Genomic DNA, 16,831 nt, shown 5'->3' with positions numbered 1-16,831 from the left:
GAAACTCTTGTAACGATCAGTCAGTTACTTCTCAACCCCAGTGCTCTCTGATTTATCAGAAAACCAGTACTACGCCACCCGGATCTCAGTAACAGTTTAGTGCTACGCCATCCGGGAATACTGATACGTGTGTAGATGACCATTTGGGGCGGCGCCGGGTCCGCCCCACGAAAACTGTGTGAGAAAATAGCAACTTTCGAAATCGCAAATACCAGGCGATCAGACTTTCAGGTAGCTTTTCCTCAACAAATTCAAACTTGAAGCACCAAACGTTTCCATAAGTAATAAAGTTCACGGAAAAACCACCTAGTGACTCGTGAAGAGACGAATCGTATCGAATTCTTTGAGGTAGACAACGGGTGACCGTTGTCCATAAGCCGCTGTTCAAAACAAGTGTGAAGCGTTGAGAAACAAAATAAGATAACAATCCGATACCACCAGCCATGACCCCCACCAGTGGGTGCGATCCCCCGGGCCAACCAAAAGACTCATACCACTGTTTATGGTTCCGCGATTTTGGCGAGATGACTACCAAATGCATTTGTTGTTGGCAAAAGCATAGAGTGTGCAGTAGGATCTATAGCAGGTTTGTTAATACGATACATTTTTCACGATAATTTATCGGCGTTACTCGTTAACGATAATGTATCGTCATCGGAAACTCCGTTAACGATAATGTATCGTCGCCTTCATCGTCATCGTCGATAATTGTATCGTCATATTCATCGTCATCGTCGGTTAATCGGTTATCGCGATACATTTTGCGTTACTTTCTCGTTTATTGGAGTTGAAGTTGATGCGGTTAACTTTAAATTGTTTAGAAATAAATATCTATTGAAGGACATGTTGGCAGTTGAAAATCAATAGTTTTGGACATTTTCTATGTACAGCGGGGTCCGACGATGCGCCAAAATGATTTTTTTTTCAACTTTTCGGGATTGTATTATATTGAAGGGAAAGTTGTTGGCAATTGAAGATCAATAATTTTGGACATTTTCAATACGCAGAAGGGTCCGACGATGTGTCAAAATGGAATTTTTACAACTTTTCGAGCAAGTCGGTGCACAGAAGAGTCCCAGGTGCACAATGTTTCCAAGCGGATAAAAGGTGATCGAAATTGTTTTGACCATGAAGAAAACAAATTTTGAGCTATTGTGTAATTAGTAATTTTTAGAACGCAAAAACATATATTGAAAAAACTACTAAACCACTATTATTAGGCCTTTCACAAATTACACTACACATTTAAGTGGTGTGGCGATTAACAGATTTTATTATAATTTTAATTATACTAGATTTTGGATTTTAAAAAGGAGAATATGCATATTTCCAATCTTTGTTTTCCTTTTCTAGTTGGGAAGCTTTTAGCCCCCTCCTCCGTTTCTTCTCTCCACTATGTAACAAGATGCTTCATGCTTCCTTGTTGTACTCTTAAATGTGTAGTGTAATTTATGAACGGCTTTAGTCGTTTTTTAATACAGTAAAGACCCGTTTTTATCAGTCCCTTGGTGAATTTTAGACTGATAAAACGATGACATTGACAAAATCGGCACATATTTTTTCTGGTTCTGAAACGAAGTCGAAACGCAAACACCTAGACTAACATATTTTTTCTTTCTTTTTAATAAACCGCAGCGGTTAATATATTCTTCTTTAGTCCCTCGACAAAGCCTCATAACCTGTTCTGATCATTTAGAAAAAATGTCCCTTAAGGAGGTCTTACAACACAGTATTTTTATTTTTGTATATTTTGCATCACTAAGAAGGAAAAATATGCTAAAGAAGGTATTTACTCGAATTTGACTTGAACGTAGGCTAGAGCTCACCAAACGTTTTTGATAGTGTTTGTTTTACAGATTCGTATTGGTATAGCTTCGTCTGCGGAAAATTGCGGCTTCCATACCAAAATATTGCTTTTTGGGCACTAAAATATTCGATAACTACGATAACGATACAATAAAAAATAAATTTACATTACAAAAATTCTGTATTTTTTTATGCAGAATAAAATCTTGGAACATTTTGAAATTCTACAAAATTACCAGGGCAAGCATTTTGAAAAAAGCAATTTTCAGGGGTATATCAAAGCTATCTCCACAAATGTATATCAAAATCGACAGATAGACACATTGTCTCTTCAGCAAAGTTAAAGCTCAACAACTTTGCCAAAAAAAAAGTTTTTTTTTATTTTCATAAATGACCAAAAAAAACTTTAGCTTTAGAGGGATTAATCACCCAACTAATACTTTTTAAATGCAAAAAAAATATAAATAAACTTTGTGGAAGACACAATAGCTAAAAAATGTTTTTTCGTGGTTCAAAGAATTTCTTTCACCTTTTTGACACTTTGGAAACACTGTGCATTTGTGGATCTTCCTGTAAATTGAAAATGTTCAAAACTATCGATTTTCAACTGCCAACAACCTGCCCTTCAATATAAAAAGTTCGCGAAAAGTTGAAAAAATCTATTTTGACCCACCGACGGTACATTAAAAATGCCCAAAACTATTGATTTTCACTTACCAATAACTTCTTCAATATAAAAAATTTTCCCCATAAGTTGAAAAAATTGAAAATGTCAAAAACTATTGATTGTCAACTGCCAATAACTTTCCCTTCAATATAAAACACTCCCGAAAAGTTGACAAAAATTCCATTTTGGCACATCGTCTGACCCCCCTTTGCATAGAAAATGTCCAAAACTATTGATTTTCAATTGCCAACAACATGTCCTTCAATATTTATTTATTTCTAAACAATTGAAAGTTAACCGCATCAACTTCAACTCCAACAAACGGGAAAGTAACGCAAAATGTATCGCGATAACCACCGATTAATTATCGACGATGACGATGAATCCGACGATACATTATCGTTAACGGAGTTTCCGATGACGTTGAAGGGTGGTTAACGTTATCGACGATGACGATTAATTATCGATTAACAACCCTGATCTATAGAAGGGGGGTCAAGTGAGGCAAAAGGAACCCGTTATTGCCTCAGGATTAGAAAACCGGAACAGGTTAAAAAACTGCTCTCTATGACACAGCTAGCGGATGGGACCGAAGTAACTATTAAGCCCCACCCAACTCTCACTATGTGCCGCTGTGTAATCTCTTCCTTTGACTTGCTAGAAGTGGACGATGAGGAAATTAAGGAAAATCTAAAAAACCAGGGAGTAATAGAGATTAGACGCATTAAAAACGAGTGAACGAGCAACAAGTGACCTCATCGACTATTATATTGACGTTTGGCAAAACGACTTATCCAGAGTACGTGAAAATCGGAGTTACTCGCGTAGCAACTCGCTCCTACTACCCCGATATTATGCTGCAGCTGTTTCCGGTATGGGCACCCCAGGACACGATGTCCCGGTCCAGCACGCTGTAGTAAATGCTCGGGTATCCACACCGAAGACCAATGCACTAGCCAGTCCTACTGTATCAATTGCAAAGAAGACCACCGACCAAGCGATCTTCGATGCCCCAAACTCCAAAAGGAAATTGAAATAATTCGGATCAAAGTTGAACAGAACCTGTCATTCCCAGAGGCCAGATAGCGAATGGAAGAGTCCAGTAGAAGCTACGCCCAGGTCACCTCGCAAAAAAAACTCCGATATTCGGTACCAAAACTGAAACAATCAACGCTACTTATAGCAGGAAGACAACGGATGATCAGATGACCGAGCTGCTAGAAGAGATGAACAAAAAACCCAGGAAATTGCTAAACTCGAACAACTACATCAAGGAAAATTTAGCAGGTCCTTCAAGCAAGAGTCCAACAAACCAAACAGCTACAACACCAAAACCACCTATTACCCCGGTAAAACCAACTAATCAGACCATCCCCTTTATAAACCCAAAACGCCCTCGCACCGACACTGAGTCGAAAACCGTACAGACAGAATCGCTTAGCGGGCAAACGATCCTCCCAGCAAACACTAAACACTTAGCGGGCAAACGATCCTCCCAGCAAACACTAAACACAAGTCGAACAACCAAACACCAAAGGCAACCGATGTCGAAACAGAAAGAATGGACACCATGTTTGAGACCTCCAATATCCCAATAGGCATATCCGATGATGAAACCTCAAACACAAAGCGAACACAACTCGATTCAACCCTAAATGGACTCAACTTCAACGAATAATTCTAGTAAGGCAACTATACCCATCCCCAGCACCACCAACATCGTCAACCTAAACACAAACGTTAACAATAACATGTACATTGTACAATCTCAGCCAGCTTGGGGTTGGGCAAAGTGTAGTACCCACCCCACTTCCTCCAGAGGAAGCGCAGTTGGGTGAAGGATCTGTCCAGGACGTCTTACCTCAACCCGTTGACAGTGATCTCCCCAATGCGGCCGTTAACTACAATGAATCGGGAAGAAACAATGCAACGATTAACAAAGGAAGCCCAACACAACGCAGCAGCCCAACGACGATTTCAATTTACGATTGGGCAAATCCAGCTACAAGTGCACACGATTGTACCTACAAGGAACCTTCCAGGAGTAATAATTACCTTTTTGTTATCGAACCCTCGCAAATTCACACAGCAACAACACCGTGCACCAGCAACCCAAAACGCCACATTCCTGTGCCAGCCCTGACCCGAAAAGTACCGGATTCATCCGAAGAGCTTTCGGCTGCTGGTACAGGGAAGCGTGGCTACTTACAGGCAAGTACCACTCAGTACATCCCATCAGAACCGTACTACTCATTTCCCTACCACCCTCAGGAAGCAAGAGTCAAACAAGCAATGTCCGCCTACAACCAGATGTCTTGTTTTAAGTGGAGCCTACAGAGAATGCCTAGCACTTCCCTCCACTTCGTGGAATGTAATCAAGTCCTGCTCAGTCTGCAGAGCGGTGAGTGTCAACAGAAATCATCAATCCCTAGGTGTCCCAAACCCTCGGAACCGATAGACACTAGATCCGCTCAGCGTGAAAACGATCCAGCACTCAACGAAAACCAAGCTACAAAGGCCATAGAACTCTTGATGAACTCCCCGAAATTATCAGACCTAGAACCCGAAATCGTTGACTATCTACCGCCCGAGACTTGGTATCCAATGGAATATTAGTGGACTCCGATCTCATCGTAATGAACTACAAATTACTCGCAAAATATAGGCCGATCGTGGAAAGCTTTCAGAAAACGAACGCTAAAGAGAATTCACTTAGTGAAAATTTCATCGGAATGGGCTACCACCTTTTGCTCGGGCCGTTCTCCACTCACGGAAGACAAGGTGCTGGGATGGCAGTTAAGGACGGAATCCCATTCGAGAAACTAGATTTGCAAACCAGTATCCAAGCAGTTGCAGTCAGAATTCATGCACCAGTAAAGATGATAGTTGTATCCATCTATCTACAGCCTAGAGAGAAAAATTCTACTAAATAACCTGATACAAGAACTACCAAAACCGGTCCTTCTGATGGGTGACATGCCCACCACCCAGCATGAGGTAGCAAACCGACGGCATCGAATAACGAAGCACGCCGAAGGGGTAACAGGATCCTAGAAACTGTCATTTACCATGACATGATAATCTTGAACAATGGATTCCACACAAGAATCGACCCTGTCACCGGAAACACACAGGCACTCGACGTTTCAATCTGCTCAACATCGATTGCCAATAGATTTATCTGGAAAATTGTACCGGACTGCGCCGATAGCGATCATTTTCTAATCCTAATTGACTTCCCAGGATGCCAGGATGAACCTAGACGACGAAGGCGATGAATTTACGATCGAGCAAACTGGCAACTATTCGAGGATACAATTAGTAGCATTATTCCCCCAGACCTGGCTTCTACAGTAGAGCAGTTCACACGTGGAATTATAGTGGCTGCTGAAGCAAGCATACATGATCTAAAAACAGTCGCATGGTGGTCTGCTGAAGTAGAACAAGCAGTAAAAAGCCGAAGAATATGGTTACGGGCAGTTCGCCGAATCGAGGATGGCGATCCTAGGAAAGAGAGCATTCTCAACGCTTCCAAGAAGCTCGCTCAGCGTGTCGCAAGGTTATCCGAGAAGCTAATCAGAAAAGTTGGGAAGAATTAGTTCAAAGTATCAACCCTAGTACACCCACCACGCAAGTGTGGAGTCGCATCAACCAACTGCAAGGAGGCAAACGAAGTAACACGATTACCTTGAATCTATCGAATGGCATGACCAGCAACGGACCGGAAATAGCCGAGGCATTTGCTAATCAGTACAGGACGGCTGGACCATCGACAGCACGCATTCATAGCCGGTAGAGGCGTCGATTCCCATTTAGCATACTTGGAATCATATCTGAACAAAAAAAACAATGAGCATGTGGAAATAGTTTCACTAGACATAGCTAAAGCCTATGAAACGACATGGCGTCCTGCCATCCTCCGAACCCTTCAAAAATGGAAAATCTCCGGTCGTATGATGAACATTCTTTCTAGTTTCCTCAACGAGAGAACTTTTCGTGTAGCTACAAATGGAGAATTATCCAGCCGCAAGGTGGCCGAAAATGGTGTACCTCAGGGATCCACACTATCAGTAACTTTGTTTTTAGTTGCCATGCAACCTATCTTCGAGATAATACCAGCCGAAGCTCAGATCCTGCTATACGCTGACGATGTGTTGTTAATCGCCAAAGAAACCAACTCCAGTCAAGTGCGCCAGATCCTAAGAAAAGCTGTTCTATCAGTCTCAAAATGGACCGAAAGCGTAAATTTTGTCGTTGCCCCGGAGAAATCTGAATTTATGCACATTTGCACCATAAAACATCGAAAACGTGGGTGAGCTATCAAACTGAATCGGAAACCAATTCCATATGTCAGGAAAATGAGAATCCTAGGAATTATAGTGGACTCAAGACTGAACTTTCTCCAACATTTTGCTAGCATCCGGAAAAGCTGTTCTAGTAGCATCAACATTCTTCGAATCCTGGGGCATCGTTTGAAGAGAAGGATTCAAGCAACACTTCTCAGCAATTGTTACTTCAAAGCTGCTGTTCGGAATCGGACTAATCACCTCCAACATCGAGGGGATGGATCCTTAGCTGCTATCTACAATGAGGTACGACAGGCATCCGGAGCCTTTAGAACAAGCCCGATTACTTCAATAATGGTGAAACCATTCGCAAATAAGTACATCGATCGAAAATGTGCATCAGAACAGCGTACTTTGACCAGGCTACGTATAGGTCACACTCGTGCAACGCATTCTCACCTCGTTGATCGGAGCCCACCATCAAACTCTTGCTATTGCTGTGAAATCCTCACGGTCCGTTAACTGTCGCCGATTCGCTTCGATACGGAAAGAGTGCGGCGTAAGCGGAACTATTACCGAAATCCTGTCTAACGACCCGAACAAAGTAAAGGCTGTGTTAAAATTTATAAGTAAAGCTAAGATAAGTATATAATAGAACTATATTAAGCCCTAAGCTATTCCTAGCGACACGAAAGCCACTTATGTCAAAAATTAATAAAAAAAAATTATATAGATGCCTTCTATTAATTTTCTATAGCTACTAAATTTGGCTCGTTTTTTAGTGAAATATACTTGTTTCTGCCATGCCAAACCTTTGCAAAAACAAGAAACAAACCAGATTCAACATATAGCGCAACTTTAATCAAATATCATCTTGATTAATAATAAGAAAATATTTATTGTTGAGTAAGCTCGGTTTCACTAAAATGAAAGGTGGTTGCGGCGGGAGAGGATGCATATATTATTTAAATCTCAACTACAGGTTTCATACATCAACCCATCATAAACTCGTAAAATGAGTCGTTCGGCAATTTCCCGTAGTTTATTAATATGAAAGAATATCTACAAGAAATATAGGTTTTTACAGTGTGTATTATTTTATTAATCGGACCATCGATAAACTGTGATGGTGTGAAAAACCTTTCGATGTTCAAAATATAACTTTTTTGTTTAATGTTCTACCATGATCAAAGTTTTAGATGGTAGTTAACAAAATGACTTTATGCTCACAAAATGACGATGCTAGAAATTTTGAGTTATTAGAGCTAATTTCTTTTTAATACTTAATTGGACTTTATCACAATACCAAATCAATATTCTCATGATGCAATTTTTACTAACTACACATGAAGTTATAATATTGAAAAGTCATATTTCATAAATTGGGATAACTGAGCAAAGATTCAGCCAAATTACACATAATCGACCAGTACCGATTGGTATACATCCGTAGAATGGCTCATTTGATCAACATTAACCACATTCCTCAGTATGAATACCATGAGTTTGTTCATTACGTCATATTGTGAAGCTCAATACAGAACTGGGGTTTGTCATATAGTTAAGACCCTCATATAGATAGTATAGATAGTCATAATAACGCACTGCACGTTTCTGCATTACACCCATAGTAACTTTAGTTTCCTAAATCACCCATGTATTCCACCAAAGTGTGTTCTCCGTATCCATTATATATTTCTATCATACACCTTATTAGGCAATTATTGAATGTATCCTAGGTGAAAGAAAGATTTGCATCCTAGTTTGAACTCACACCAGTTCATTGGTAATATTGTTTGATTTCAGCTACAAGAAAATCCAACGCCTTCTTAGATGTACCCCAAATAAACATGCAACACCTCCAAATCGGCGATCAGGACGACGACGATAACTATAGACTGAGAACATTTAGCTCTTCGAAACAGGGTAAGTTGGCAATTACACAGGTTTAATGGTTGACACTTTGTCAGACTGGTTATCAACTCGAAACAGAACTTCGCCGAAGACCGGCACAAAAAAACCACATTTTTCGGAACAGCGCTCAATCGAGAAGTTATTTCTGTATAAGCATTATGCCAAATCGTCGCTGTTGTGCTATCTTATGACAAACGCCATTTTGGGGTAAATTGAGTTAGAAATGCCACATTACTGGTCTAAAAATTCTCTACAAAGTGGCGTTTACAGAATTTAGACATTCTGCTTGGTTACTGAGATATAGCGAGAAATGTGCTGAGAAATTTTTAATTTTTTGCTTCAAATGACTGTGTCTGGGGATTGGCTCAAATGATCTTGATGTATAAGATGTTTTTATATGTAAAACTATCTGAGAAACACAATGGCATATTTATTTTCAAAACAAAAATGCTCGAATTGTGAGAAAAATGCAATTTTAGTTTTAAACTGGAAATATAGCATATTAGGCAACACTGTAACCAAAAATAACTATTTTTTTGTAGATTCCCTGACTCATTTCCTTCAAAATGCATCTCACCGTTTGTTTATAGACCAAATGTACCCCACGCCTTCTTCGGAGCAGTGTGAAGATGAGAATTCGGCATTTACCGACCTGGGACCCTAACCATAATTCAATTTAAAGTTCCTAGTAAGAGTAGGAAAAGGTGGCCAGTTTGCTTATAGCCTTTGTGTCAATGTTTGTGTGGGGTAATTTGAACCCCAGTTTACGGTTGCCGTTAGTGTTTCGTTCTGTCGGTGGAAATGTGACTCGTGACAATACCAGTTTAAATACTGGTTGTTTTGCTAAGTAAGTATAACTATTAGTATTATATAATCGTTTTTAATCATTTATTCAATTAATTTAATTTAATGTTTTAGAAGAAAACATTAAGGGTTGTGTGCAGGACACGACCACGGCGACATTGATAATGTTGTGTGCAATATAATCCGCGGCGTCGGTGGTATAACATGATGATGAGTTATGTTGTATCAACGACCATGCGGTAAACTTGGGTGGAAAGCCCCAGAAGAAGGCAATGGATTCTTCACATTTCCTTTCGATCAAGGACATATCCCTGTCAAAAAAATGCGGAACATGGCCAGGCGATTTAAAAAGCTTGACGTTTCACTCAACTCGCCTGTGCTAATTGCCCCTAGGAACAAATGCAAGTTGCGAATGCGATTTAAAGGCAATTTCAATACTTAGACTAATTTTCTGGCGGCTGAAATGAACTTGGTTGTTTTTTGCGTTTTTCAAACATGGCGGTTCATGTTTGGCTTAAGCTTAAAATTGTTTTTTGAACAAATTGGTGTGTTCTCACTTGTATTTTGTTTGTCTAGTGCACTTCAGTTAGCCAACGAATGTAGAAAATTGTGGAATCGTGTGTAAGTATAGTAGAACAAGATCTCTGACCTAAAGTCTTAATGAACGTCAGATTATGATAAGTTTTGGTGTGCATTACTAATTTCACCTTTGATTCTTCCTATAAGTTGGTGGTGATTACCTAGTATACTGGTAAGTATATGTGAGTAGATAATGAATCCGAAAATAAGTATTATTTTTAATTTTCATATTAGGCAATTAAGGGCGATTAAATGGCGCGTTCCGCGAGCGATTTGGGGGTGATTTAAGGGCGGGTTGGGCGGCAAATCGCCCAAATGTTGCATTTGAAATAGTCCCCTAATTACCAGCAATTTGCTGGCAAATTGAAGGGCAATTAGCGCATCCGAGTTGGCAAATAGCCCCCCGTTAGCCAGCAACTTGCCCTTTTTGACTGGGGAACCTGCCTAGTCCTACTTTTCCGTGTTATGTTTGTTACTGATTCGCTTTAGAATGCCTATCTTTCAATTTTATTGCTTTCGTTTCTCTTAGTCTTAAATTTGCCGAAAAATCGATACAATAATCGAAATATCTCACGTTTACTCTCTTCACGAATATGGTCGGACAAAGTATTCATTTTGTCGAGTAGTCTAGGGTTGGCAAACAACAATTGAGTTATTTGATGACAACGAAACGTTCACACATTTTATGTGTCTGGATATATACTAGGGTGGGGCATTGTTATATGGAAAAATGTAATCATAGCCACATCAAACGAGCACAGCACTTTTTTGGTTCCTTTTGGGGTCCCAAAAAACTGTGCAAAATTTGGGGTCGATTGGTGTTGACCCGGCGTAGCGCATTGCGATTAAAATTTGTATGGGGATTAGTATGGGAAAACCTACATTTTTGCATTTTTAATTCTACAGACTACAATTCTTCCGGTAGTGTGCCAAAAAATAGATAGAAGTATAGTCCAAGATATGCTGAACAACTTTGCCGAAGGATGTATGGTGATAGAATGTCTCTAAGCCAAGTTATAGCTGTTCAATGTTCGATACATCGAATTAAATGCCAAAAATCATTTTTATTGCCAACACTGCGGGTGTACCAATGGTATTTCATATAGCATTCCAAAATAACATTATATATTTTAGTTTTACCACATTGATATGTTTGGATGAATTATTCAAAAGTCTTAGCTCAATTTTATGAGCGTAGGTAGTTGGCAAAAGGGCGTAGTGAGGGGGGGGGGGGATTTTAATACAGTCGGGTCTCCTACTACACGATTAACTGGGGGCGTGAAAAAGGAATCCGCGTTGTAGGATACCCATAGCTTATGGGATTTCGACTAATTGGGGCTGTGGCCGATTATTTCGTTCGTGTCAACATGTAGCGCCATACTTTCTTTGGCAAAGTTGTTGTACACACTTGGGCCTACAACTTAGTGTAATTGAGTATCCAATTAGTTGAGAACTATGCTGCCAGGGGTGCTATGAAAAAAGAGTAAATAAATCGAAATTCTCGTCGTAAATTCGACTATCATCAAATGGATTCAATGTCAAATATATCAAGACCCTGATTATTTTGAAAGGTGGCGTCTTCGGGGAATTTATAAAAGAAGTTCAGAGCTTCTGGATGGTAGAAAGTATAACTCGCAATTACCCCACCAGGCGGCGCTAGTGCTAATGCAAATATTCAACACATGTTAAAATAATTCTATATCTCAACATCGTGATTAGATAGACTAGTACTATCTTCAGCAAAGTTGCTCGAGAGGTCGAGGACTACCCAACGGTAACAGATTAGTTTGGAATATTCTCACTATGCGGCGCTAGTGAGCGTAGAAGCTTTCAACATATGGTAGATTATGCTGTATCTCAAAAGTCTAATAACTTGGAAAAATGGTGTTTTTTGCGAAGTTCTCGAGGAGGTTAAAGGCTACTGGATTATGGATAGATTAAACTGGAATGGACCCGCCAGGCGGCGCTAGTAAGCATTTTCTTTCAAAGCATGTATCTCGAGATCATGATCATTTGGAAGGGTGGTATCTTCGGCAATATTTATAGGCAGGTCGAGCTCTGTCCTACGGCGAACAAATTAGTTCAGAACTCGCCCACTAGATGGCGCTAAAGAGAATGAAATTTTCTCAACATTATAGATATATTTCTAAAGTCTGATAATTTTGGAAAACGCTGTTTTTGGTTAAGTTCTCTAGGGAGACAAGTGCAGTTTGACAATGTATAGGAAAATTTCGATTTTACCCACTAGGTGACGCTAGTGAGAGCGATTTTTTCCTTTAAATTTCTGCATCTCAATATAAAGGCAGTTTAGAAGGGTGGTGTTTTCAACAAAGTTTCTCGAGAGGTCGAGAACTACCCAACGGTAACAGATTAGTTTAGAATACTCTCACTATGAGGCGCTAGTGAGCGTAGATGCTTTCAGCATGGAGTAGATAATGGTATATCTCAAAAGTCTAATAACTTAGAATGATGGTGTTTTCGGCAAAGTTCTTGAGGAGGTCAAAAGCTACTCGATTATGGATAGATTAAAGTTGAATGGACCCGCCAGTTGGCGCTAGTGAGCATTATTTTTCATATCCTGTATCTCGAGATCATGATCATTTGGAAGGGTGGTCATATTCATAGACAGGTCGAGCTCTGTCCTAAGGCAAACAAATTAGTTCTGAACTTGCCCACTAGGCGTCGCTAATGAAAATGAAACTTTCTCAACATTATATATTTCTAATGTCTGATAATTTAGGAAAACGCTGTTTTTGGTAAAGTTCTCCAGGGGGACAAGTGCTGTTTGACAATGTAAATAATATTTTGAATTAACCCGATAGGTGACACTAATAAATACGCATTTCTTCTTTCAATTTCTGCATCTCAATATAAAGGCAGTTTGGAAGGGTGGTATCTTCGACAAAATTGCTTGAGAGGTCCAGAACTACCCAACGATTAGTTTAGAATACTATGCAGCGCTAGTGTGCGCAGATACTTTTAAGACCTGGTAAATTATGATACATCTCAAGAGTGTAACATAGAAAGATGGTGTTTTCGGTAAAGTTCTTGAGGAAGTCAAGGGCTGCTCGATTATAGACAGACTGAATTGGAATGGATCCACCAGGTGGTGCTAGTGAACAAGCTTTTTACAAATTTTATTTCTCGGGATCAGGATAATTGGGATGAGTGGTATCTTTGGCAAAATACATCGACGGGTTGAGTTTTATCTTACTGTGATCAGATTTGTTCAGAACTCACTCATTGCTAGGGAGAATACAACTTCTACTACGTAGTAGCTTAAGTCAAAAGTTTGATAATTCATGAAAATGGTGTTATCAGATTAACGTGGATTTCAGTTACTAGGTGGCATTAGAAAGAAAAAAAATAATTTACGTATTTCAGCACCTCAAAATCATGACAGTTTAGAAGAAGGCTTTCTTCAGTGAAATTCATCGGTAGTTCTAGAGCTGTTTGACGATGGCAGATTGGTTTTGAATACTCTCACAATGCGCCAGAGAATGGTTTGATGAATTTATCCTCTTATTCGTTTTGAGGCTACTTCAGAAATTTAAATAATATTAACAAGAACCAGAGCAGTAAATAATCTATTCATAATCGAGTAGCCATTATTCTTCCTCAAAAACTTTTCCGAAAACATTATCTTTCTAATTTAGTTGTATTTGTATTTGTATAAAAACTGACAATTTGTCTAAATGAACTAAACTAAACTAAGTTGAACTAAACACAATTAAACTAGTGACAATACACGACGACGAAACTGCAAAGAATTCATGACGAAGTCGAATATTTCAGCAAACTCGTTGAAGCGACGACTCATTGCCAAAATTGGACAATTGCAGCGTAGTTAGTGCTGCGCATTTCAGAATGCAGCAGGGCTCGTGGGCGAAGAGAACGGGTAGGCGCGTAGAGGCTGATTTGCGCTAGTAGCTCCGGATCATCATATTCAGCCAGCAGAATCTTTGACACGAAGGTAGCCTGCGCTGCATGTCTCCGATGTGTTAAAGTATTAAGTCCTAAAAGACGACAACGGTCCTCGTACGGTGACAGGTTTAACGGATCGTTCCACGGTAATCCACGTAACGCATATCGTATGAATTTACGCTGGACTGCTTCGATCCTAAGGCTCCACGTTGCTTGATAGGGGCACCAAACGACATTTGCAAATTCCAACAGCGGGCGCACCAATGAGCAATAAATCTGCCTTGCAACACAGAGGATCCCGAAATTCACTGGAAATTTTGAAAATAAATCCCAGTAATCGATTGGCTCTGTCGATGGACGCAGAGACTTGATGAGTATACGTTAGCTTTTCATTAAGAATGACTCCTAGATCCTTCACGTGGTCAACGCGTTGCAGCTGAGTTGCTGCGATGTTATAGTTGAAGGTAAGCATATTTCTCGTTCGAAAATAGCTGATGACAAAACATTTTGCAACACTAAGGACCATCTTGTTTCTTACACACCAGCTATAAAAGGTGTCGATAAGATGCTGTAGCTCACGGCAATCGGCTTCATTTCGTATAACAAGAAAAAAATTTAAGTCGTCGGAAAAAACAGCTTTCCTCCACGCCTTAGAATGAAAACTGCATCGTTCACGAACAGTGAAAAAAGCAGTGGACCCAGCGTACTACCTTGAGGAACTCCGGAAGTGTTGATAAAGGATTCTGAAACAATATCTCCAATTTGAACAACGACTTCACGGTGTACAAGGTAGGATCGAAGCCGATGGCAGAATCTAGTAGAACACCCTAGCTTATCAATCTTTGTTATCAGTATCTCATGATTAACTCTATCAAAAGTTGCCTTTGGATCAGTGTAAATAGCATCCACCTGCAATTTCTTAGACAATTGTTCCGTGAAAAAATGACGTGAAGCAGACGAGATTCGTCACGACCGAACGTCCGGGGAAAAATCCGTGCTGGGATGTACTGATGTAGTGTCGACAAGCAGAAAATAACGCTTCGTTGATGATTGATTCAAATACTTTAGATTCGACTCCAAGCGAAGTGACTCCGCGGTAGCTCTCCATGTTGCATTTATCACCCTTCTTGAATACCGGGTACATTACTGAGTGTTTCCAATCCTCAGGAAACGTTTGCTGCTGAAGCGATAGGTTAAAAATATATGCAAGTGGTGTTACAAGCAAGTCCGAACATTTTTTCAATACAGTTGAAGGTATAGCACTGAGGCCGGGTACATAAGATGACTTGGTTTTCCGGATTGTAGATATAACCATTTGTTCGGAGACAGTAAACACATCCATTACAACAGCACAAGCAGGAACGCCACGAGAAGCATTTTCGAGTTCGATTGCGGTTGGCGAGTCAGCTGAAAAAACACTCGAGAAGAATCTGGCAAACAGCGTACTTTTCGCCACAGTTGTCGTAGCTTCTTCGCCGTCGTAAAGCATCCTTGATGGAAGTCCAGTTTCTTTTCGCTTCGTGTTGACAAATGACCAAAAGGGTTTCGGCGTAGATTATTCTGGATGCGGTTTACATAGCGTTTGTACAGAAGCTTGTTGTAACAACGATACTCATTACTGGCTAAAGTGAACACGCGCTTAGAAAGAGGACACCGTCGATTTGTGTATGCACGTAGGGTTTTTGCTCGAGTACGTTATAGCTTTCGAAGAGTGCTGTTTGACCAGGACAGCTTGCTTGCTTACTTCAGAGATAATTCATAATCTACCATATACTGAAAGCTTCCACGCCCACTAACACCGAATAGTGAGAGTATAATAAACTAATCGGTCACCATTGGGTAGTTTTTGACCTATCAAGCAATTTTATTGAAGACACCACCTTTCTAAACTTCCTTAATATTGAAATGGTGAAAATGAAAAAAAAACGTGCTTACTAGTGTCACAAAGAACACGTGCTTACTCGCGTAACCTAGCAATTACCAGACTTTAAAAAAAAGATCTATAATTTCATCCTCGTTAGCGCCGCCTAATAGGTGAGTTCTAAACTAATCTGTTCACCGTATGGCAGAACTCGACCTGTCGATGAATATTACCAAAGACATCACCGTTGCAAATTATCATAATCTCGAAATACAGAATATAATATATACTTGCTCACTATCGTAACCTTGCGGGCCCATTCCAAGTTAAACTATCCATGATCGAGTAGTCATTGAGCTCTTCAAGAACTTTGCCAAAAGCGCAATCATTAGACATTTGAGATATATCACAATCTACCACATGCTGAGAGCATGAACGCTCACTAGCGCAGCATAGTGAGAGTATTCTAAACCACCCTTCCAAACTGCCTTTATGTTGAGATGCAGAAATTGAAAGGAAAAATGCGTACTCACTAGTGTCACCTAGCGGGTAAAATCGTTATTTTTCTATACATTGTCAAACAGCACTTGTCCCCCTGGAGAACTTTACCAAAACAGCGTTTTCCTAAATTATCAGACATTGGAAATATATAATGTCGAGAAAGTTTCATTTTCATTATCGACGCCTAGTGGGCAAGTTCAGAACTAATGTGTTCGCCTTAGGACAGAGCTCGACCTGTCTATGAATATTGCCAAAGACACCACCCTTTCAAATGATCATGATCTCGAGATACAGGATATGAAAAATAATGCTCACTAGCGCCAACTGGCGGGTCCATTCAACTTTAATCTATCCATAATCGAGTAGCTTTTGACCTCCTCAAGAACTTTGCCGAAAGCACCATCTCTCTAAGTTATTAGACTTTTGAGATATATCATTATCTACTCCATGCTGAAAGCATATGCGCTCACTAGCGCCTCATAGTGAGAG

The 16,831-nt window shown here is 40.0% G+C and overlaps 1 protein-coding gene across 3 annotated transcripts in view; it reads left to right on the top strand.

Moving 5' to 3' along the window:
* LOC131693950 (GTP-binding protein GEM) overlaps positions 1 to 16,831 on the top strand; it is a 191,338-nt gene that overhangs the window by 102,352 nt on the left and 72,155 nt on the right. For 2 of the 3 annotated variants that reach the window (XM_058982245.1, XM_058982243.1), the window contains one exon: positions 8,566 to 8,685. The exons of the other annotated variant lie outside the window; for it this stretch is intronic. In XM_058982245.1, the coding sequence (XP_058838228.1) occupies positions 8,566 to 8,685 (120 nt within the window). The remainder of the gene's footprint in view (positions 1 to 8,565; positions 8,686 to 16,831) is intronic. 3 annotated transcript variants of the gene reach the window in all.

The sequence above is a fragment of the Topomyia yanbarensis genome, chromosome 3 (genome assembly GCF_030247195.1).
Source record: "Topomyia yanbarensis strain Yona2022 chromosome 3, ASM3024719v1, whole genome shotgun sequence".
Classification (NCBI taxonomy): Eukaryota; Metazoa; Arthropoda; class Insecta; order Diptera; family Culicidae; genus Topomyia; species Topomyia yanbarensis.
This window is presented reverse-complemented; position numbering and strand designations above follow the sequence as displayed.